Here is a 25,297-nt window from a genome sequence, read left to right on the forward strand (position 1 = left end):
AATGACAACTACAAATTGCTACTAGCTAAAATTACTAGAGCAAAATAAATTGATTTCGTATCAATCCGACACTGACAAAAATGAAGGGAATTTTATCCATAATTTTTATCCATTTTAGTTAGTTTTGTCAACACACAATACAGTTTTAGTTGGTTTTTTTTCTTTTAATTACAGTTTTTATTTATTTCACTTAACGAAAATGTCTTTTCAATTCTAGTTTTCGTTATTTCGTTAGTTTTCATTAACGATAACCTTGGTCAGAACCAGTAAAATACTATTATAACTTGTAAATAATAACAAATTTTCTCTTTGCTTTAATATAAAAAAGTACAATTACATGAAAATTTTTACATGAACTATCCTTTTACAAAAAAATGTGACTAGCCTGAACAAATATGAACCTGAAATGTCTTAAGAGAAATAAATGCAATTTGAACAATCTTCTGCCTGTTCCTAAATATTTATGGAACACTGTGTAAATGTACATGTAGAAATAGTAAGTCCAGGCAGAATATTGTTAAAATTGCACTAATTTCTGTTTTTCAGGTTATTCACATCTTTTCTGTAAAATGTAATTTTTTTGTATTTTTTTTTGTACCAAAACAAAAAGAAAAACTTGGATTTGTCATTATTTATAGGTTATGAAGTCAGTATTTTATTGGTCTGGCCCGCTGCAGATCAAACTGGGCTGAATATGGAACTGAACTAAAATGAGTTTAACAGCCCTGGTATAAAGTATACACTGTGTCAAACAACAGTTGGACCAAACAAGGATACAAAACAACGAAAAGTGGCTGGAATAAAAAAAATTGCTTTAATAACAGTAAGACTGCTGGTGGCAGTAGGTGATTTTTCAAAGTATATACACAACAAACAACAGTCAACATCTGCAAATCACAAACTACACACAACGATACAGTTCATATCAAAGTCCACTTGTCTGCCAGTCCCACAGGGATAATTCAACACAAAGCTGAGTTTCATTGAGTTACTTTGTAGTTTATAAATAAAAACATGCTTTACACTTTTCTATATAAAAAGGACACATTTTACAGATATTATTACAGTATAATTCAAAAGCGTTTGTTTTTTTTTTTTTGATAAGTGGATGTGTAAAAAAACATTTGATTTGTAGGGCACCAGTCTGCAGCAGACTTGACTTGTTCTAGTCCTGAGATTCTGCGAATAAAACCAAAAAACCAAACAAGAAAAAGCAGGTTAGGTGTGTTTCTCCAGTACGACGGTGGGCTGCATGTCGTGTAACTGTCTCAACATCAGGTTGTTTCTTTCCAGTCTCACTCTGGGCTCCATGTCCTGCAGCTGCTTCACAATCAGCTCCGTAACGCCTGAGACGGCCCCGTCCAAAACGATCCGAACTTTACTGAGCGACTTCAGGTTCCGCCGGTTGTTGAACTTGATGCAGGTTTCTTTGGCGTTGGGACTGGGGGTTTTACTTCGCGTGTCCGTCGGCTCCGCGTTACTCCTCAGGGAGTTATCAGATTTATTTGACTGCTCGAGAAACTGTAAGAAGGACATTTCGAAGCCCATGGGTTTGAAGGAGGCTAGCTGGACGCTCTGATCGGACACGTCCTGCAGCGCCGGCGGACAGGTTGAGTCGGACTCGTCGTCTCGACTGTAAACCACATCGGCCTTCGTCGCGCGTGGGATTTTCTTGCGTTTCACTATCTTTTCGATTAGCTTTCGCGGGCGTCCTCGTTTTCGTTTGAGCACCACAGAGCCGTCAGAACTGTCGTCATTGGATAACTTGCTGTCTAATAGTACAACTGGGATGCCTGTGCAGGTGCGTTTGCGTAGAAGGGGTCTGGAACTGTTGAACTCCCCTCCTTCTGGGCTGCTCTGGCCCAGGAACTCACCGTCGGACAGATCGGAACCATTGTCCGATTTAGAATCCTCACTCCTGATGGAGCTGCATTTCTGTTTGGGGACTTTTTTGCAGAATATGTAGTGACTCCTGTGCTGTTCTAAGTACTTTTCGGACAGTCCGTGTCCTACGTAATGTTTTAAAACGTTCTTCTCTGAACTCATGACAGACTCACAACCCTTTATCATGCAGGGATACTGCAAAGGGAACTTCTTTGTGCACATTGCCGATGCCTCTACATTGGATTTCAAAGTGGGTTTTTCGTACTTCGTCCAGTAAATGTTCACTTTTCGGGCTCTCTTTGCGTCACTTTCCTTCTGAACGACCTTTTTATTGCTCTCGATGTTTTCCTTCCCGTTACTTGTTTTGGATATTTGGTAATGCAAAGTCTTTGAATTCAAAGTTGTCGACTTCTCTTTCATACTGTCCTCTGTTATTTGCTGAGTCTTTAGTTTCGATTGGTACAAATCCTGATGCTTTTTCATCGCGTGTCTGAGCATATTTGACTTTGTGGCATATGAACGATCACAGCCTTCGATTTCACATTTGAACAAACCGTTTAATGGCTCTGGTTTGGACAGCTTTATGTCTTTATGTTGTTCTTTGACGTGCCCGATGTACTTCCAGAAACCAGTGAAGTTTGAGGTGCATCCTTGGTGACCGCAGGTGAACCGTCCGAGGCTGATGCCACACAAGATGTTGCCCACCTTGTCGATGCTGAACTCGTGCAGCTGGAAGTAATGCTGGAGAAGGTTGGGAACTTCCTGAAAAACTCGGGAGCAGTCTTTAACCTGGCATCTGAATTCAGAAATGTGGGGGACCTCCGCCTCCTCTTCTTCGTGTTCCGTTACTTCGTCGAAACCCTCACTCTGGTCCTGATCCTTGTTCACCTCCAAAGCGCAGAGGGCGGACTGATGAACGGCCCTGTAGTGGAGGATCAGGTTGTGCTGGATGGTGAAGGCCGCCACGCAGCCCTGGTGAACACAGCGGTAAGGTCTGTACTGACTTATGGCATCGCTCAAGGTTGGCTTCTTCTCCTTTGGCTTCTTGTTTAAGTCAATGCTGGGTTTGACTATCGCCTGCCCGTTAACTTCTTTATCTAGACTCTGAAGTCTGTTCGCTTGATGAGGGCCGGCTTTGGACGAATGGGCTCCAACTTGTTTCCTGCTCGTGTGCTGGACTGGTATCATGGGCAAATGTTCTGCTGTTTGTCCGGCCTGATAAGATGGATCTGAGTTCTGAGTCAGGTTTGGTTGCCTCTGATTGTGTAAGACTGTTGGCTGCAAAGCGTGAATTACTGAGGAGCAGGTGTCACCTTGAAATTTTTGACTAGCTCTGTTCAAGTTATTATAATGGACAAATGGATCACATCCATTCGGTACTGATGAGGAAGCAGTTGGGGCTTGAGTGGGTGGAGGGTGGTTTGGAGTAGCAGCGGCTGCAGCAGCTTTGGCTAGTCGACGTTTCAAATCCAGATTTGCAATTTCTTCGGCCGATAATTTGTGAGCTGACTGGTAGTGAGTTCGGAGGTTTGAATTACGTGTGAATGTTTTATTACATTTCTGACACTGGAAGGGAGCGTATTGGCCGTACTGTTTTTTAACCACGTTCACCATATCGAATGTGTAATTATGAGACCTTGAGAGGTGTCTCCAGAACGCCTCACTTGACACTGTGCTAAATGTGCAGTTGTCATTCTCACAAGCAAACATTTTGGCCGGGTTTGATGGTTTTACATTACGTGAAACGACTTTTGCGGGTGCTTTGTGGCTGTCGGGGATGCTAGTTTGCTTCACTTTGCTACATGTTTGATCAGATAATTCTCTGACAAGGTTAAGCCTCTCGAACGCACTCTGAATTTCTGTTAGCCACTGTTGTTGGCTGCAAGGTACCTGACTGGGTTCAGGATCTAGATCACTTGCCACAGTGCAAGTCGGGCTCTGCACCTCCTGCTGCGGGGTAGTAGTCTGTCTAAAACTGGTAAAGCTTTGGGTTTTTAGGAGTACTTCAATTTCGCCCGATGACCCTGGAATGATAGAGTTTTCTTGTCCTCCATTAGCTGCATCACCCTTTACATCCCAACCAATTTGATGAGGTCCAAAGTTTTTAGGACTTGACACTGTGCTAAATGACATGGGACTTCTTGAAGTCACATTAGTGTCCATGTTGCTTGAATTACACAAGCTATTTCTACGTTGAAAATCACCAGCGAGAATCTGCTCCCGCAGTCTCTTTTTGATATCGTGCTCAGTGCTCTTCCTTTGCATCCCGGGTTGCTTCGTGTCACTTGCTGGTATAGGACTAAGCCCACTATCGGGTAACAGTGTCTGTTTCACTGGGTTTGAATCCATATCTGATGTCTGGATCATTGTCTCAGAGTGATAGGGTTGAGGAGGGACTTCCCTTGGAATTACACTGTTTGTGGGAACAAGGCTGGAAATAGTATTAGTCTGCGTTTCTGTTACTACTTGGGATAAAAGCGAGTTAGGAAATTCATTACCGGAAAATGTATCAATCCTAGACTGTGGATAATGAGCAGCATTACACAAGTCAGCTTCTCTCCTGTGAACGTCTTCGGTGTGCTGTATGACCGAGCTTGCTGGATAACGTTCACTTGGCCCGTAGGGAACACCTGAGTTTGGGAACATGGGTGGAGGAACAGGTGGCTGCACATACAGATCTGCTATGTTTGATTCAGTCATGATTTGTTTGAGAATGTCTTCATTTGATTCACCATTTCCATAGACTGGCAAATTTCCTTGTGGATAATTAGCAGAGCTATAATCTTTTTGGCCTGCAGAACTACTCATTTCTGAATGCTGAGGCTTGCCCTGATAAACTGTGGCAGGATTGTACGAAAGACCGGGCTCAACACCGCTAACCGCTTGTTCAGAATTGAGGAGGTCGAGAAATGATGCGGGCAGGTCCGTGTTCAGTTCTGACTCTTCGTATGGTTTGCACACTGTACGTTTAGACAAATGGCCTCCAAGTGATTTGGGACTATCGAACTGTCTATAACATCTGCAACAGATCCATTTGCCATTTCTAACAATGGCTGGCCATTTTGTCCTCCTGCTTTTTCTGGCTCGTTTAGGATTGTCAGGATTATTGTCTGAGACAGTTGGGTCTTTTTGATGTTGACTGGTTGTAGGGGCAAGACTTGACGGCATGTGGCTATGCAATGATTTAGTTTTTTCTGGTAAAGTGGAACTGGGGATGGAATTATTTTGCATCTGTGGTGAATATAGTGAATGACAATTGGTCACCTGCTTTGCTACTTCTTCCATCCTTGAATAAGAGGACAAAAGGGACTGAGCACTGGTTTCCATGACTGGTGCCTGTAGGGAGTCTGCTGAGCTGTTTATGCTTGATCCCAACAGTGGCATGTCCTGCGTGTTTGATCGATACATTTGGGAAGTACCGCAGTTTAGGATTTGTTGTCTTTCGGGGGCTGAAGGCCAGTTTTGATTGCCTGTGTCGTGGGACTGTGGGTTAGTTAAATGACTTGTATTGCTTTCTAACTGAGAAAGAACAATGGGATTTAAAACATTTTCCATTAGGAGTGAGGCATTCTGGTTGAGAGTGGAGGCTGAATGGGGAGGTAAGGAACCGTAGTTTGAACTTGGGGCCATGTTTGTGTAGGCCGGTGGTTGAATCACATTCTGCCTTACAGCTCCTTGAAATGGTACAGTTGGGGGAACCAAACTGTGATTCGTGACAGAGGGTGTGCCTGGTGCAGGAGCGTAGGTTATCTTGATTTTAGTTCGTGCAGCCTTCCATTTGTCAAAGAATTCTGGGTGAACTGTTTTCATGTGCTTGGCGGCACTTTTGTAACAGCTGTAATTCCGTGTGCAGTTTTCAAATGCGCAGTGGTATCGCTCTCTAAGGGCTGGAAGGGAATCTGGAGGTTTCTCTGTGTTTTCTATTCTGTTCGCAGTTAGAGGATGTGGAACTACTGTTGGAGGAAGTGGCTGCAACATTGCTGGTTCTGTGTAGCTCTGGGTCGGTGCTACTAGGGGGTTACTAACACTACTATTAAACACTGGCCCTAGATGTGTCGAGCTGTAACTTCCTAATCTGTTACTCACATTACTAGGATACATTTGTGACTGAGCTTGTAATACATCTGTATCACAGGTATGTGATAGTTTACCTAAATTAGCTTCAAATGGAGGGATGTGTTGATGTTGGGACGGTGTCATATAGTCATAAGTAGGATGATTTGAGTCACTTCTGTTTCCACTAGGATTAGATGATTGTGAATTCACCACCTGAATTACAGAACTATGTGAATTCGGCATTTGACTGACTGGTACATTTTGTGGCTCGTGTTTCATTTCATACTGTGCCATGGGATCCACAGATGCTTTGGAGATTTTAGCAAGCTTTCAAGGGACTCTGGATATCTTTCAGGTTCAGGTTTAACAACAGTCTCAGGAATACAGTCACTTGACTCTTGAGGATTCTCTTGTTTGATGGGGGTTTGATCGGAAAGCATTTGTGCAATGAGTGATGGGCCAGGCTCCAAATTCTGTGGGGTCTGCACAGAGGAAGGGCTTTCCTCTTTTTTCGCAGTATGCTCCTCCTGGTGCAAATCCAGCTGTTGTTGTGTATGGAATACCTTCCCGCAGTCTAGAACTTTACAAGTAAAAGTTTTATAATGTTGTGCCTCGTGGTCGTACAGTTTGAAGGCCTCACTGAAAATCTTTCCGCAATTTGGAAACATACATTTGGCCTTAAAAAAAGTGTGCGTTTTCCTGTGGACGAGAAGTTCAGTGTTGGACAGGAAACTCGCCTTGCAGTTTAACTGTATACAGATGTACGGCTTCACACCGCAATGCACCTGTAAATGATCGTTAAGGTGGTTGACGTTAACAAAGTGGCGGCGGCAGTACTGACAAATGACCTTTTTACTCCGCATCTCGAGGAATGACTTCGCTTCCTCGTCGTCTCCGTGAGCTTTAACGTGAGCGATGAGGTTTTTGAAGAACTTGAAGGTCTTTCTACATTTTCCAACGGGGCAGATATTGTCTTCGCTTCTCTCTACATTACCCCAGGACAGTCTTGACTGAACGCTATCAATCAATTCCCCATTACGCCCCGCAGAAGCACCGTTTTCATAAAATTGATTTTCCGTCTTGGCCTGTAATGCCGCAATGACCGGAGCGGCCGTTTTAGGATTAGCCAGTTTCTTGGTGGTCTTCATTGCAGTTAGCCTCTCTTTGCATGACTGTTTAACATGCGATGTGACGTGGGGGAGCAGAGTGTCTTTTGAGCTAAAGGATTCCGTACATATCGGGCAGCTGTATACTCCGCCGCTCAGATGAGTCTGTGCGTGACGTACAATCCTGTGGCCTAGAAACTCTTTGTCACACAGAACACAGTACTGCATGTATGCCTGCCAGTTTCGAAACCTGGCAGATATGAAACCTTTTTCTCTCAGTTTCTTCATTTCTCTGTTTTTCTGTTTCCTGTCTGTTACATCTTTCAGTTCGTAGGTGCCGCTTACGAGGCGGTCTGCGCTTTCCAGAAACCCTTCCTGGCTGAAGAAGGGTTCTTCCTCCTCAGGGCTGTCAGTATCATTCAGTAAGTCGATAGATGACACTATGGAGGCCTCTTCACCCATCAGTCCTAAGCAGTGGCGCTTCAGTGCTTTCCAGTCCCAGAACTCTGGGTCAAAAGGCCACTGGGTTTTGAAAACCAACAGAAGCTCGCAGCGTAGTGAGTTCGGAACGGGCATATTCTCCTCCTCTAGTTTTTGATCCGGTTCATTGTAAAGAGTCTCCACGGCGTAGTACGAATCCACAGTGGGCTCCAGGAGGAACTCAGTCAGTTGGCAGGCCCGTTTTACTTCTAGGTCATTGGGAAGCAAACAGGAAATGGTTTTACAAACGGTGGCCTTCGTGGTTCCATCATTTGAGTCCATCCGCAGAGCTCGAATGCACATTTCAATGCACACTGGCAGTCCAAGGCTGTTGATCTAGGGGTAAAAAAAAAAAAAAAAAGACATAATTAGCTATCAAATACTTAAAAAAAAAAGTAACAAAGAAGTTTAACTGTATCAAAGGAAAAACAGAATTAATAACTCAGCATTTTCTCGTACAACAATAGAGCAGGGGTGTCAAACTCTTTTTACTTCAGTTCCACATTCAGCTAAATTTGATCTGCAGTGGGCCGAACCAGTAAATAATAACATAATAATGTATAAATAATGTCAACTCCAAACTTTCTCTATGTTTTCGAGCGAAAAAAGTTAATTTACATTATGAAAAGGTTTACATCTACAAACTATCCTTTCAAAAGATGTGAATAACGTAAACAAACTGAAAAAATAAGTGTAATTTTATCAATATTCTGCCTCAGTTTATCATTTACACATGTTCATTTGAACTTACAGATCACAGTGGATCTACAAACACACAAAACATTCAGTAACAGGCAGAATATTGTTAAAATTGTACCGACTTCTCTTAAGACATATCAAGTTATTCACAATCTTTTAGCAAACTTATACTTTGAGTCTAAATACATGAAAATATTTACATTTACAAAGAGAAAAATTTGTAGGTGTCATTATTTATATGTTATTATCAACGTATTTTACTGGTCCTGCCCACTTGAGATTGAATTGGTCTGAATGTGGAACCTGAAATAAAAGAACTGTTAATATCTTTAGTGTAATTTTTGCATTTCACAAATTCATCCCAAGGGCTGGACCGGACCCTTTGGCGGGCCGGATTTGGCCCCCGGGCCACATGTTTGACACCTGTGCTATAAATAATAACAACCTCAAATATTTGTCTTTGGTTTAGTGCAAAAAATAACATTAAATTATGAAAATATTAACATTTTCAAACTATCCTGTAACAATAAAATGTGAAAATCCTGAACAAATATGAACTTGAAATGTCTAAAGAAAATTAAGCACAATTTCAGCTATTTTCTGCCTGTTCCTCAGTGTTTAGTGTCTTTGTAGGTCCGATCCATAATGCACATGTAGAAATGATAAATTGAAGCAGAATATTGTTAAACTTGCACTTACTTTTCTTAAGAAATTTCAGTTTTTTCAGGTTATTCACATTTTTTTGTTTGGATAGTTTATAAAAGTAAGTATTTTCATAATTTAATGGGGTGTTTTTGCACTAACACAAAAGACAAAAATTTGGAGATGTCATTATTTATAGATTATTATGCTTTTATTTTACTGGTCCAGCCCACTGGAGATCAAATCGGGTTGAATGTGGCCCCTGAAAGAACATGAGTTTGAGACCCCTGTTCTAAAGGCATTTTATGAACCTCCAAGGTAGGGTCAGCCAAAATGCCAGTAGCAGACGCTGAAAATGACAGTTTACTGACCTCCGATTGGATGACCTTGATGAGGAATAAGATGTGGTACACTGTTTTGGAAAGTAAAGACATCTGGCGGCATCTGTCGAGGAAGTCCTTCTCTGAGGGCTCGAACCGCTTCAGCAGTTTACTCCAAAATAAAGTCAGCTCCCTGGTCAGACAAACGGGAATTCATCATCAATAACAGTCTATTATTTGTTGAGGTCAATGTTGTCTGTCGACTCTTTTACTGTTAAGTGTCATAAATTTTGGTGGCAGTGATAGAAGTTTTCTCACCAAGCGCAGTAGGTGTCTCCTTGGAGAAGCTGTCGAGTCAGGAAGGCTGAGCACAAGCTGAATGCTGCCTTCTCATCTCCGTCTGACTCCAGGTTGCAGATCATTTCTAGGGCGTCGCGGCAGTCCACCTTCGAAAGCTGCAGACAGCACAGCCATATGTTACTGACGTTTATCATTAAAAAGACAACTTAACACTACCATCTAGTGGAAAAAGTCCTGCATCACAACAGAAAAGAGTGAAAAGCACGACTTCATCATGCCCAGTGTGAGAAAGGAAATGGTGCTGTTCAGTGTAACAGGGTATCTCATAGTAGCGCAAGCAATTTTAAGGCCACACAAATGAGGAGTTTGAACATTAAAGATCGTCCAAGTAATCATAACTTTGGTCATAACTGCTAAAGTCAGCAGTGGGATTGGCTTCACCAGATCAGTTGTGTGAAGCTGAAGTTTGTAGACTATTTAAAACCCAAAAATTTGCTGGAAATAGGGCTGCAACAACCACTTGACAACTAATTAATTAGTCAACGGGTCATTAGTGATGTCATCGTGTGTATCCCTCAGTATATAATCCCATATTAAACAAAGAACCTGCTTACATCCACACTAATACTCCGATCATAATCCAATTTCTGGAGTTATCAGATTATTGAAGTGATCATGTCAACGGTATAATCTGATGGGTTTTATCAGATAACAGCAGTAATCTGATTATGAGGAATCAGATTAACACACCTGGATTTGTCCCCAGTATGCTGGTGTCTTCCTGCATGTGTACAGGCTAATCCAGGGGTCTCAAACATGCGTCCCGGGGGCCAAATGCGGCCCTCCAAAGGTTCCAATGCAGCCCACTGGATGAATTTGCAAAGTGCAAAAATTCCACAGTCAAGGCTGTCAAGCTCATTTTAGTTCAGGGTCCACATACAGATACATACAATATGATCTCATGTAAAATAATAGCATAACCTACAAAAAATAATGACTCCATATTTTCTTCTGGATTTGATGTGGAAAAAATAATATTACATTATGTCTATAAATACTGACAACTTCAAATTTTTGTCTTTGTTTTAGTGCAAAAATAACATTAAATTATGAAAATATTAACATTGACAAAGTATCCTGTAAAAACAAAATGTGAATAACCTGAACAAATATGACCAACTTGAAATGTCTAAAGAAAATTAAGCACAATTTGAACTATTTTCTGCCTGTTCCTCAGTGTTTAGTGTCTTTGTAGAGCTGATCCATAATGCACATGGACAAATGATAAGTTGAGGAATAATACTGTTAAAACTGCACTGATTTTTCTTAAGAAATTTCATTTTTTTTCAGGTTATTCACATCTCTTTTGTTTGTCAAGTTTATGAAAGTACGGTAAGTATTTTCATAATTTAATGTTTTGTTTTGCACTAAAACTGTTGTCATTATTGTAATCATTCATAAGTTATTGAGCTATTATTTTACTGGTCCGGCCCACCTGAGGTCAAATCGGGGTCTGAATGTGGCCCCTGGAAGAAAATGAGTTTGAGAGCCCTGGACTATCCATCCATCCATTCCATCCATTATCCTCCGCTTTATCCAGGGCCGGGTCGCGGGGGTAACAGTCTAGCCCTGGACAAATCTGAGTTATTTTGTTCTTTTACATCTGTGCATGTGTAAACACAATTAAAAAATTGTAGAAAACAGAAGTGATGTAGTCAAACGGGAATGGAACACAATAACACAAAGGTCCGAGTCTACCGTCATTACACACATATGTACTCTGACAGAAAACTGATAATGGACTGGAGCGTCCAAACCAGAGTTTTCAATTGTTGCATTTCTCAAGTGGATGTAAATGTGTCAGATCTGATTATTACAATTTTCATATTACTAATAGTAATCAATTTTTTATGGTCATGTAAACAGGCTCAATGTTTGATCGTAGCTTAGAGTGACACGTGTCTTTGATGCACTGACGGCACATGTGCACTAATGACCAGGACCAGAAGGGGGCAGTAGAAGCTTCTGAACCAAGGCTACAGGAAACAAACGAGCCAAAGTTTGGGTTCATTTCGTATGAGACACAACCATGAAAACTGTCAGGAGTCAAATCTGGAGCTGAGCCTGGTACCATGGAACCACTACAACTATGGATGAACATTTACACAGGAAACACGTTCAAGAAGATTTAGACGAACCCTGTAATTAGCTCCCATGCTAGTAGTGAGTCTGTTACTGAATGTGTGTGTTTGATTACCGCACTTTTCCAGAGAAAACACCTATGTAAAGATCTGCTTTTATGTCAAATCTTTTTATCAGTACTGCTGGATTTACCTCCTCCATCAGCTGATCCTGTTCTGAGGTAGTACACAGGCAGACCAGGTACATCTGCTTGAAAAGTCCCTTTCCTTCGAAGGCGGTGCACTCAAAACACGTCTTTGCCAGTTGTGCGGCCTTCCCCGGCTGACTGTCCTTCATCAGCTGCTTCACTCTCATCTCCAGCAGACCCTGGCCCTCCTGCACCATGAACTCCTCGACTGAAAACCACAAGGAGCTTTCATCAGCTTTGGTCTCATTTCTAACACTGGTAGACAGTTTATACATTTACATCCAACATGTCAGATATGACAAACTAAGGTTAGGCAGTCCAAATATGTACCTTCCAATGGAGCAAAACAAAGTACGACAGAAGATTACATGTAAGGTTAGAGGTTTTCTTTTATAAAACAAATTATAGCTAATTACCTAAGGAAGGCAGGGGTTAAGTTTTCATCAGGGTTTGTCTGTTTGTTTGTTTCACTGTTAGTGAGATAATTCAAAAAGTTACAGAAGGACTTTAATGAAATTTTCAGGAAATGTTGATACTCGCACAAGGAACAAACGATTACATTTTGGTGGTGATCAACAGGGGGGCAGCTAATTTTCCTTTTCCCTACCTTTGGAAACTTTAATTTGAGGGAGAAGGACATGTGTTAACCCCCACCCCAGAACTGGGTCTGGATCGGCCTGATCTTGTGTAAAGCTGAAACGATTAATTAACTCAAAGTGATCCAAAAAAACAAAACACATTAAACCACAATTCTCCTCAATCAAAGCTTTGTTTCCTTCATTTCTCTGCTGTTTAACATTGGTTCCACTGTTGTGTTTCACATGCAGAAAGAAGCTTCAATTCAGGAAAACTGTAACAGAATATTTCCCTTCAATCAATTCAAGTTGATTAATCAAATCGTGAATTTTTGCATTGGCTTCAAGCACCTAATCGATTAACCGTTTCAGCTCTAATCTCATGACTAAATCCAATCTGATCTTCTAAAAAATGCCAGATCGGCAGCCGATACTGATGTGTAGATCGGATCGGGACATCCCTACTGATCATCAGCAGTACCTGTACCTACTTTTTATCCATTTCTTAGAACAAATATTTATTCTGAATGTATCTACTGTCTGAAACCCAGAACTGGAACTGATCTTTTCCCTAAGACGTCACTCTAATATCAAGTGTCAGAATTTTGCACATGAACTCACTTTGCTCCTTCTGTACGTCTGCGTGGGACAGAATGTCTTGTAGGACCCAGTTGGTCCAAATGCCGTATTGCTGGCCCAAAGCAGACAGCATGGACAGATGAGCGATCCCATTCTCCTGCAGCTTATTATGAGCAAACTACACACAGCAGAAAAACTACAGTTAGATACACAATACAGACAACCTGTAAGAAACATACTCAGTGTTTTTGGTGGAGTTGAGTCTACTGTGGAACAAACACTACCAAATAAACAAGTGAGAATCAGAGGTCAGACTGAGCCTCATTTATTCATCAGCATAGTTTTCAAGTCAATCACTTTCATTGTGTCTGAACAAAAACAATTCTTTGTGTCATTGTATGCCAAGTCCTTATTCAGGGTTTCTGCAGGTGTCAGCAAATCGGATTTAATGCCCTTTTTAATGCCACTTTAAACATATTTAATGCCCATTTCCAACTGCAGATACACTTTTATATATAGTTTTATGACAGTTTACCGTCCACAGGCTTTAACCAGGTTCTGAAAAGTTCCTCCTCCAATTATTTCTGCTGAAATTTGCATTTTCCCCATTTTTCCCACACTTGCTAATATTCCCTCCACTCTTTCGCCACGACATGAGCATGCTCACAGCACGTTGCATTCCAAGCATCTGGTGTTGTGATTTTGTGTATCGGCCATAAACAATAGCCAATTAAAGGGTTCCGCCTGTCAATCATCACCCTATACTTTGGATCAAAATTGTTAAATGTTTGTATAATCAAAATAAATCATGAATAACGATGCTTTTTTCCATCAAGTGTATTTAGTGTATTTAATGCCTCTGGACATCAAATTTAATGGTTTTTAATGCCATTTAAATCTATTTAATGACTTTTAATGCTTTTTTTAAACTTACATTTTATTGTTTCATTTTAGAAATTTGACTACACAAACATTTAGAACATAGTGTCAGTGGTCGTCCTGTATTTTGTCCATTTTTTCCATCGATCTTCACAAGTTGCTTGCTGTAGTCTTATGATAAACGTAACACTCTCCATGTTATGAATTTTTTCCACATTGTCTCTCCAATTATTTTGGATCGGGGGGGGGGGGTCCTCTTTGCACCATTTTCGTGTGATGACTTTTTTAGATGATGCCAAGAGGATTTTAATCAAATATTTATCCTTACTTGGTTTGTCTTTTCCTGTTAAATGACCCAAATATAACACAGAACACGTCCTTGGTAGCTCATATGCCAATATTTTTCCAAGTTCTTTGCTGATATTATTTCAATATTGGGATAATTTTGTGCACTGCCAAAAAACATGACCCACATCCTGCTCACTGCACACCCTCCAACAGGGCTGAGGTAAGGATAGTGAAGCCTTCTGGATCTGTGGTGTTATAAAAAATCTCATTATGTTTTTCCAACAAAATATTTTCCAATTTCTGGAATTAGATGTAGTCACTTGAGTTTCACATATTTCATACCATATATCATCACTTAATTCTACCAACAGTTCTTTTTTCCATTTATCTCTAATACACAGAGTTGAAGTTTTCCTGTTTGACACCAATCCCTGATACAGTTTGGATCTCACTTTTCCTCTTTCGTTCTGATACGCTTTACCCACAGTTTCAGTGATCTGGTTTATTTCACCTGGGAGGTCTGGTTTTATCTCTTTCTGATAATGGTCTCTGATCTGAAGGTACATAAAGAAGTCACAATGTTCTAAATCAAAGTCTTGTCGTAAGTTTTGGAAGGTAATAATTTCCCCCTTTTTTGATAAAAGTATTTAATATATTTAGACCCTTATTTGCCCACTCTTTAAATTTATTATTCATAATCCCTGGTTTGAAACTTGTAGCATAAACCGGCCAGCTAAATATTCTTATATCCTTCTCCATTTTACTTTTAATGCTTTTTAGTGACCTGCAGAAACCCTGTTATAGTTGAGTTTCAGTGCAGTTTAATCTGAGTCAAAATTTGAAGATGTTGGAATTTGTAAGGATGATTCTTAATCCAATAAAATAAGTATCTGCTGCTTTACCTGGATACACGACTTGAATTCTGTCCATAATCCATCTGGTACCTCGTCCTTCAGTGAAAGTAAGAGCTCCACAAAACTCCTATAAAAAGAACGGACAAAACACAAACACGGGGTATTAATTCCTATCTGGAAGAAGCCAAATGTTCACAGACACTTCAGTAAAGCTGATCTTAGTCAACAGGACTGCTGCTGGCATTACAGAGCAGTGTAGTTGACATAATTATGTGGAAAAACCAATGAGTGTAAGTGAGCTTAATGAAGTGACTGGTGCTACTTACAGTGACAGCCTCTCCACCACAACGGGAACGTTTTCACACTGCAGGGACAGGTATGGAGAGGCCTGGGCATAACTCAGCAAGGCAACCATGTACACTTCCACCAGGGGCAGAGGTTCTTCCTCTATCTTCCATCGGCCTGCATACTCCAGCAGTGTCTACAAAAACACACACACCATCAGCTGGGAACATATTCATGTCCTACACAGCTCATTTTTTTTTTTTTTTTACTTCAAAAGCAGTTCCAAATGAGATCCACTCAACTGTCATTGGTAGGGGTGTGTATCGGTAATAATCTGGCAAAATGATACAAATCACAATATTAGGACCACAATACGATGTATCATGATTCGGTTAAAAAGGCGATTTTTTTTGCTTGTTTCTTTTTTTAAATGATTATTTCCTTGAAGAATTGAATTACACCCGAAATCTGCACAAATACTAAACACACTTCTATTTGATCAGAACAGGATCTAATGCTATATCCCAACATGTTCCTGTGTTAAAACCTCGGTGATTATCATTAACGAAAACTAACAAAATGACGAAAACTAGAATTGTAAGAACATTTTCGTGAACTGAAATAAATAAAAACTATAATTAAAAGAAAAAAACAATAACTAAACTGAAACTGTATTGTGTGTTTACAAAACTAACTAAAACAGATAAAAGTTATGGATAAAATTCCCTTTGTTTTCGTCTTTGTCAATGTTGGATTGATATGAAATCGATTTATTTCCCTCGAGCAATTTTAGCTGCTGGCACCATATGATATTTATGGTCCGTCACTTGTGTTCACTTGTGGTTTAGAGACATCTTCTTGACCCCATTCTACCTGGAAATATGGAGACTAAAGCTGGGAAAAAGCAGCAGAGTCCTGTCTGGGATTTATTTGAATATGACGGCAAAGAAGAAAAAAGATACAAAAAAAACTAAAACTAAGCATTTAGAAAATTACAAAAACTAATAAAAACTAGCAAACCTGCTCTAAAAACTAATTAAAACTAACTGAATTAGAGAAAAAAAGTCAAAACTAAATAAAACTAAACTAGAATGAAAAATCCAAAACTATTATAACCTTGATTAAAACTTAAATTCTGTTTTACAGACATTACAGTTTAAGATCTTGTTCAAATGTTCATATTCTAGCAGTTTAGAACTAACATCAGAACAGTATTTTCATGCAATCCCAACAAAGGAATTAACATTATTTAATAAAAGACTGTTAAAAAATAATAAATAAAATATAAAAAAACAAAAACAAAAATGAACCTCCACAATAACTGCATTTGAATAAATATCTAAAAATATCAATACAGTAATTTTTAATATTGATACAGTATTGTGAAATGAAATATTGCGATATATTGCAGAACCAATATTTTCTTACACCCCTACTTATTGGGACACAAACTATTGGTTAAACACTCATTTCAGCATGTCAACAACTTCCTGTTTATGAGTTTGATCATTAGTATACTTCTGATGACCTCCATTTCTAATCAAATGAAAGACTGGTCATTGTTCAAATGTGTGATGCACTTTCAGTTTCAGGTGGTGCAGTGGTGAGCACTGTCACCTCCTGGGTTTGATTCTAACATCAGGACCTTTATGTGTGGAGTTTGCATGTTCTCCCTGTGTTTGCGTGGGTTCTCTCAGGATACTCCGGCTTCCTCCCACCATCCAAAGACACCAATAGGTTAACTCAGTGTTTTTCAACCTTGGGGTAGCCTGGAATTCAAATGGGGTCGCCTGAAATTTCTAGTAATTGATTAAAAAAAAAAAAAAAAAAAAAAAAAAAAAAAATTACTAATAAAAAATATATGTTGAGTTGACAGACAATCCCATTACATAAAAGACAAACTGTGAGTCTGAAACTGCAGCACTGTGGTTCTGTTTATCTGTCAAATGTTCATTGTGGTCAGTTTCAGATGCTGCAGCTCTTTCATAATTCATAGTTTCAGTTCTTGTTTGTTCAGTATTAATTGTCAGCCTTGTAAATCACAGCTGGACTGACTGTACATATCCTGACCAAGGAAAATAAAATTCTCCCTTTGTGCAGTAATCTACACTTGGATTTACTGCCTCCGAGCACAATAATATACATTATATACACTAAACATTGTCTAAAATGAATATTTATTTGCAAAATAGTATAGCAAACTATTACATGATCAAAAACAAATTCATTTTATCAGCAAAAAGTAAATGTCTCTGTTTTGAATGTCTGGGGTTGCCAGAAATTTGTGATGTTAAAATGGGGTCAGGAGTCAAAAAAGGTTGGAACCACTGGGTTAACCGGTTAAGCTAAAACTGCCCATAGTTGTGAATGTGAGAGTGATTAGTTGTCTGGCTCTAAATAGCCTCTTTTCCACAGCAGTTCTGTTACGGGAATATTTCACCTTTATTCCAGAACGATGTCTGCATAAATTAAACGGTGGATCATTTAGTTCCACCTTTATTGCGGCTCTGTAACTCCTCTGGAGGTAGTAACAGAGCCGTGAGGAAGGTGGAATCAGGATTCCGGAATGCTATGGAAAAGGAACACCTCTAATTCCGCAACAAGGTGTGACGTTTTGATGACTGCGACCCCCGCGCCGGAGAGACAGTGGGTGCATATGGAGGTACCAGCATGGATTCTGCAGTAGACGCCACAGGTGCCATGGCTACATACCATTTTCACCTGTGGCACGAAGCCGCAGCACCCGGGATGACTACTGCAGAATCCATGCCGGTACTAGGGATGTAACGATATGAAAATTTCATATAACAGTTATTGTGACCAAAATGATCACGGTTATCATTATTATCACGCTATTGTTGAAACTGTGCTCAGAATGTTCAAAAAGTACTAATACACACACTGAAATAATTTAACCAAGTTGTATTTTGTAAAAAAAAAATAACAACAAAAAAACCAAAAATAAAATAATTGGCACAATGTCCCTTCTGTTGCAGAAACATTCAAATATTAACCCTTAGTGGTCTGAGCCTATTTTGTCCGTTTTTCAGTATGTTTGATTTTGCTTTTATATACTACATAAACAAATGTTTACGATACCCATGTTTGGGATCTCTTTTTTCAGCACAACTTCATCTATATCATCTGTCTATTATTTTTTTTTACTTTAACCTACTATAGAAACATAAAAAGACAAAAAAAAACCCCACAAAAAAATATAAAATACGATTTGAAAAATGTATATAATTTATTGCATAAATGACACACAGATGCTTAACAAACCTTTTCAAAGACTTTAAAAGTGAATATTGGTTCCAAATATTAGGTACAAAAAATTAAAATTGTAATAAATTAAAACTCTACTCAAATATTTGACATAAAAGCAAATCTTTAGGTGTTTTCTCCGGAAAAGTGCGGTAATCAAACACAGTTATCATGATAATTAGAATTTCAACATTAATACTAACCATCTGCAGTTTTACAGTGGTTTATCATTATACTGGTAATCGTTACATCCCTAGCCGGTACCTCCATATGCACCCACTGTCTCTCCTGCACCAGGAGATTTAAAAATGAGTGGGGGCTGTGTACAATAACCAAACAAATTAACGGGACCAGACAGATGTGGAACTGGGGGGACGCTCAGATCCACCAGCTGTATGCTCTTTGGGCAGAGGACTCTATCCATGCTAACATTTGTGGAACAGGCCGACTCTGGAGAGGTTAGCAACACCGCTACGTTTGGAGTATTTCCGACGCAGAAGTTATACGTCACGCTATCTGCTGTGCTGCATCACCACCCCTTTGATTGGTGAATGCAGGTCAGCTGTGTAAAAGTCCAGCCTGTCTCACCTCTGTTACTCCTTCGGTTTGGCTGTGGAAATCAGACAATGGAGGAAAATAGCAACCTTTAAAATCTATGTGTCAATCTAGGACCAGATTCAGCAGTGCCACAGGGACACATGTCCTGTTCAATAGTGTGTGTTTAAACTCAATAACTGATCTGTTTCATACATGTATGAATAGGTCTGAGTAAGTACTGTCACATGACACATGGTACAATTGACACAAATAACATTTATGAGTAAAAAAATTTAAATTCCTGGTGTGTGACATGGGGACTGAAAATGAACATCATTTTATTGACTTTATTCAAATATCCAAAACATGCTGCTCTCATCATAAATGGATCCTAAATGAAACATAGGGCTTCAGAAATTGATAACGGTTATTTCAAGCATCCTAAAAGCACTTTTTACTGTCTGAAAGAGGCAAATGTTTTTTTTTTTATTGGGAATATACAAAAATAATGTTCTGATGATTCAGGGACTGAACACTATGTATTCTTTTCGCAATAGGATACGAACATTTCAGCAGGATCTTAAACTGTAACGTCTGTAAAACATTTTTTATTTATTTTTGTGGGTTTTTTTGTACTGGTAAAGCCACATGTTAAAACTTTATTTATCCAAATGCTGAACTGTAAGTTTTTTCAGGATATAATCTTTAAAAAAAAGTAAACAAAACAAAAAATATTACCTTGTTAACAGTATCGTGATATATTGTGATATATCGTGATCCTAGTATTTTGATTTATGTCGTATTGCCAAATTCTTGCCAATACACACCCCTAATCATAACTGTATCCAAATAAACACCTCAGATACACACACGTGAACTGCCTTCACTAAAACAGAGGCCTTGGTCAACATAAGTCACACTCAGTGTTCAGAAAAATGAAAACGATAAATTCTGCTGAGAATAATCCACCTGGTCAGTTTTCTTGTTCCAAGTATTTATGTTGACCTTGGTGAGAAAAGTAACTGAAGGTTTGTGAGTCTGACCCTCAACAGACGAGCCTGTGGGATGAGAAGCCCAGTGCAAATGCAGCTCCATTTACAGACCCTGCGCTCTGCTTCTCACATGTCCAAACTTCAGCCTAAACATATATGATCTGCCACATCTGTCTGGGCTCTGGATCCGTTTACTTGATTACTTCCATTTACACAAAAAGCCCAATCCTAATTAAATCAGATTTTCTACATTAATACCATAGATTGAAATGCTGCAATTTGTTACTGTGAGTAAATTACATATAATACGATAAAGAAGAATTTTTATGAACATAACATGACTAGGCCTGCCAGTCATTCATAGTAAGGCCATATCACTACTGCTCGAGAAAACTGGAAATATTTTGTATAATTATGATAATAAGTTCCTTTTGTCTGTGTAAACATGCTGGATGAAACAAACAGAAGTGTCACATTTCAACACTCTTTCTACATCACTGATCATTGTTTGACCTTTGACTCCCTCTTTTGTCATCTGGTCAAATCTACCTTGTGCAATATCTGTACGAAAACACTTAAAGGCAATTCCATCACATCTGCCCAATTTACTGCTTTAAATTAGGACCTTATTTGGTCATAGTACATATTTTGATTTTGTTACAAACAAAATAAAATCAGCATTGGACCACATTTTTAAATATATTTCGGTATTTGGCTTTAAATATTTTAGTCATGGCACATCTACTGTTTGATATTTACATTCAAAAGACTAATAGAAATATATATTTTTTCTATGTTCCAAAATTCTCAGCAAATGAATGGCTCATCTTCATAAGGTGCATGAACATAAGTAAGCTAATATTAGACTTACACTACAGTGTTGGCATAAATGTAACAGAATTAACAATCAGATCGATCCATACTTTCAATCAACTTTCTATGTTTTGACCAAAATAATGCACATGTAAACATTGTTTTCACAAACCTTGATATAATAACTGAAAAGTGTGGATAAAGAGCTTATGCTACAAATATTTGATTAAGGTTTTATGTGCCACGTAATAATAAATTTACTTTGTGAATATGGATGACAGTAGCCAAGATGATGACCAATCTAAACTGCTCAACAAAAGTTGAGGGGGTGAAGTGCAATAGAATAGAGAATGTGCAATAGTGACCCCTCCATAGTGCAATATTTTTTTTTACCTTTACTAACTTACTTATTTATTTTAGAGCAGTTTTTACTGTTTCATCACATACATAAGTTGTTTTTAGTTGGTGTTTTTAACCCTTTCGTGCATGAATTACAAGAACCTTAATCAAGATTTTTTCTTTCCTGAGTGTTTTTTTTTTTCCCTCTTTAGGCATTAAAAAAAACAATGCCATTGAAAAAATTTTTATGAACCAATTTTTCATGGATTTGCCAAAATGTCCACTCAGCTGGACACCATGCATTTAATTTTTGAAGCTAAGAAACATGTATTTACTAATATAATGTGTGGCAACTATGACAGAAAAACATTTTTAATGCTGCTAATCTGATATTTTCTCACATTTTAACATATTCTAACACTAATCATTACTCATTTCATGGAGATAATATACAAAAAAAAACCCCCAAAAAACAAATTTTTTGTTGTTAATTACAGTGTAATAAAAATAACAAGCAGTTGCTTTACACACAAACATGTTACTGGAGATCAGGTTTATCTAGAACAGTAAAGTTACAGTAATGGTATGAATTGCAGTGTATGGGATGATGCATGAGCGCCCAATGTGTTGGCTGATACGCAACTAAAACAACGAAATCCATGAATATACAACAGAACAGCTTTGAACAGTTGTCCACTGTAGTGACCACTATGCATGAAAGGGTTAAAATCTTTTCTGTGTTTTATTTTGTGCTGTGCATTTTGCTATTTCATTCTGTAACAGCATCTGGGATGTTTTTATTGAATGACAATAAATAAATCTGAATTTAGAAACATGGATAATGTTCGTCCAGACCAGGGTTCTCAAACTCACTTTCTTTCAGGTTCCACATTCAGCCCGATTTGATCTCCAGTGGGCCGGACCAATAAAATAATAACAGAATAACCTATTAATAATGACAACTCCAATTTTTTGTCTTTGTTTTAGTGCAAAAAAACCCAATTAAATTATGAAAATACTTAAATTTATAAATTATCAAAAAAAAAAAAAAAAAAACCCTGACAAAACTGAAATTGAAATAAAAAACTTAAGAAAATTGAATGCAATTTAAACAATGTTATGGCTCAGCTTCTCATTTGTCCATGTGCATTATGGATCAGATCTACAAAGACACTAAACACTGAGGAACAGGCAGAAAATAGTTAAAATTGCGCTGAATTTTCTTTAGACATTTCAGGTTATTCACATTTTATTGTTTCAGGATAGTTTGTAAATTGGCTAAAATTTGCTTAGAAGTCTTATTTGTGTCTTTGTTCATAGTAAATCAATCGAAGTGAATCCCCAAAGGAACTTTGTGTTGGTAAATGACAGTTCTGCAAATGTACAGGATTTCAGTTCTGTTCAACATGTTGATGCTCATATGAACTATGTTTTCAGCTCAAAAATGAACAATTTCAGCACAATTAATGCTATATTTTCATGTCATAAATGGCCAAGTTATATTTGAACTGAATTTACCTGAAAAACAAATATTCTATTCTTTTAGATTCCCCAGTTTTTCTTCCTAGATTCTCTCCTACATATCACATGTTTTATTTGTACAGGTTCAATCTGGAGTATGGTGCTGATCCATCCTGTTTATGTTACACCAATACATACATGAAGAATGGCACACGGCACTTTTTAAATCAACAGTTTTCTAATAATAAGCATTTTTATAAAGAAATAATAATTCTATGTTGTTATTTACTCTTTAGTCTGATGATAAACTATACAATAAATTTTGATGACATGGAAACGGTGACATGGCTGCCGAGCATCAGTATGATGGGATCCACAACAACCATGTCACATCCGTCCACTGACACATTTAGTGTTTTTGTGTCAGCTGGGATTGTTTTAGATCCACAATACTAACATTTACGAGTAAGAGGAGAATTAGCAATAGTAAGTCTATAAGTTTATTTCCAATAAAGTACTGGTACTACCCAGAGCATCATGGGTAATGTCACGTCCGTCCACTGTCACGTCCGTCCACCAGCAAAAGTTTTCACATACACGTGCTATTCCAAATCCAATATTTATGAAAATAGAGCTTCCACTGTCAAAGAATATCAGTAGTCTGTGCACAAATGGATTAGCATTATTTACACACAGTTCTATGCATTTATGACAACTGTTTTTTTTGACAAAAAAGGCCACTCATTTGACCCCCTAAGGAAATTTTTGTCGATATGTAAATATTTCCATCATTTAATGTTATTTTTTGCACTAAAACAAGAAAAAAATGTGACATATGTACTATTTATAGGCATAATACAAGACTGTTTTTCTCACATCAAAGCAAGAAGAAAATATGGAGTCATTATTTTTTGTTGGTTCTTCTGCTGTTATTTGACTGTAGATCATATTGGTCTGTATGTGGAACCTGAACTAAAATGAGTTCCACAGCCTTGACTGTGAAATTTTTGCATTTTGAAAATTCATCCCAAGGGCAGCATTGGAACCTTTGGAGGGCCGCATGTTTGAGGGCCCTGGTCCAGACGATGCACTTTTGACCTTTTACTGCCTCAGTTCTCTTGTATTCCTTTGTCCACTAGTTCTGGGGATATTTGTCACACTTCCATTCATAAAAACCTGACAGCAGTGCATTGCACTCCCAGAGCGGTGCAGCTAACGCATATGATGCAGATCCAGTGGACAATACGTGTAGTGATGATAAGGAGGGGGATCTGATCCAAACCCCCCACCCACCCACCCACCCACACACACACACACACACACACACACACACACACCCATCAGTCCAACACGGACTACTGACCACTAACTTGTGCAAATAGATGTTTGGGGGGAATATACCGCAGCGTATGCAGACTGTCCGGACCCAATGCCAGAGGCTTTTTATCCAGACTGTGCCACTACAATGAACAGAAGAAATGCGCGCTATCCCGCAAGGGCGTGCGTTCCATTCGGCACGTACACACACGAAATTCATCGCGGGAAAGAGTCTCAAATCCCTGCCACACACCCCTGGAATCCCATCAAATAGTTATACATGACTTAAAGTATCTTCATCTTAAAAACCTAAGTTGTTGAGCACACCAAAAGCGGTGAAATGAGCTGCTACAGAAGCTTTAACCGGAGCCGTTAACGCCAGCACCAGCACAGACAATCAGTAAAATGATTATCACGTGAACGCGCATAAAGCTAAACATACAGAGCGTAAAGCTAAGCTAACACAGAGCCGAGGTGAGAAGACGGTGATTTTACAGTCTACGAAGCAGAAAGGACCGGCATTAGCGTGTAGCTGTTTTCATTCTCCAAACACTAAAGTTGCAGACCTCTAATAGCATTCAGAGCATTTCAGTGGAACAGCTTATATGAACCACTGGAAGCAGATAAAGCAAAAGACATGCTAACAGCTAAGCTAGCTACTGTGACTGTCGACCATCATTTTACTATATTTGTGCAATTCACTTTGTCCGTGTTCCAATGTTTAAGAACTTCTCAGTTAATTATACTGCGACGGTTGCTGGACAAAACACCGCTGTAGCCCATTCAACATAAACTTGATGTTAAAATCATCAGGTAATAATAAGCCAAGACGTAATACTGCTAAGGCTACATGCTAGCTTGTTGGTTATATGTGTGAGGGGAATAACTTACCCTACAAAATTCTTGGCAATAGTTCAGAGAAGCCTGGACTGGACATTCATTCCTTTCCTTAAACACGACGTCCTGCAGTTCTTGTAAGCGTTGTTTGAGTTCCCCTATGGTTGCACTGATACCGTTCTCAGGACCACGGTCCTTCTCGGCCTCCTCGTCCGCCATCTTCACACCCAGCTCCAGCGCGTGCCAGTCCGGCGTAGCGACGTAGGCTCCGCGAGCGGTGTTTACGTAGAGCTGACTGCAGAATGCACTGAGGAGCACAGGAGGCTGCAAATGGAGTCTGTGCAAACTATAGGATGGAGAAAAGAAAGAAGTAAGAGCACAGGAGGCTGCAAATGGAGTCTGTGCAAACTATAGGATGGAGAAAAGAAAGAAGTAAGAGCACAGGAGGCTGCAAATGGAGT

The 25,297-nt window shown here is 39.0% G+C and overlaps 1 protein-coding gene across 1 annotated transcript; it reads right to left on the reverse strand.

Moving 5' to 3' along the window:
• Positions 1-795: 795 nt before the first annotated feature.
• Positions 796-25,094, reverse strand: LOC115414758 (zinc finger protein 292-like). Its single transcript, XM_030128049.1, is given in 9 exon segments — positions 796-6,243; positions 6,246-7,862; positions 9,239-9,380; positions 9,506-9,642; positions 11,822-12,024; positions 13,013-13,148; positions 15,040-15,118; positions 15,318-15,472; positions 24,891-25,094. Coding segments are annotated over 9 exon segments (7,659 nt in total). The 5' UTR covers positions 25,056-25,094; the 3' UTR covers positions 796-1,218.
• Positions 25,095-25,297: the final 203 nt, after the last annotated feature.

This window comes from Sphaeramia orbicularis, chromosome 24 (assembly GCF_902148855.1).
Source record: "Sphaeramia orbicularis chromosome 24, fSphaOr1.1, whole genome shotgun sequence".
Classification (NCBI taxonomy): Eukaryota; Metazoa; Chordata; class Actinopteri; order Kurtiformes; family Apogonidae; genus Sphaeramia; species Sphaeramia orbicularis.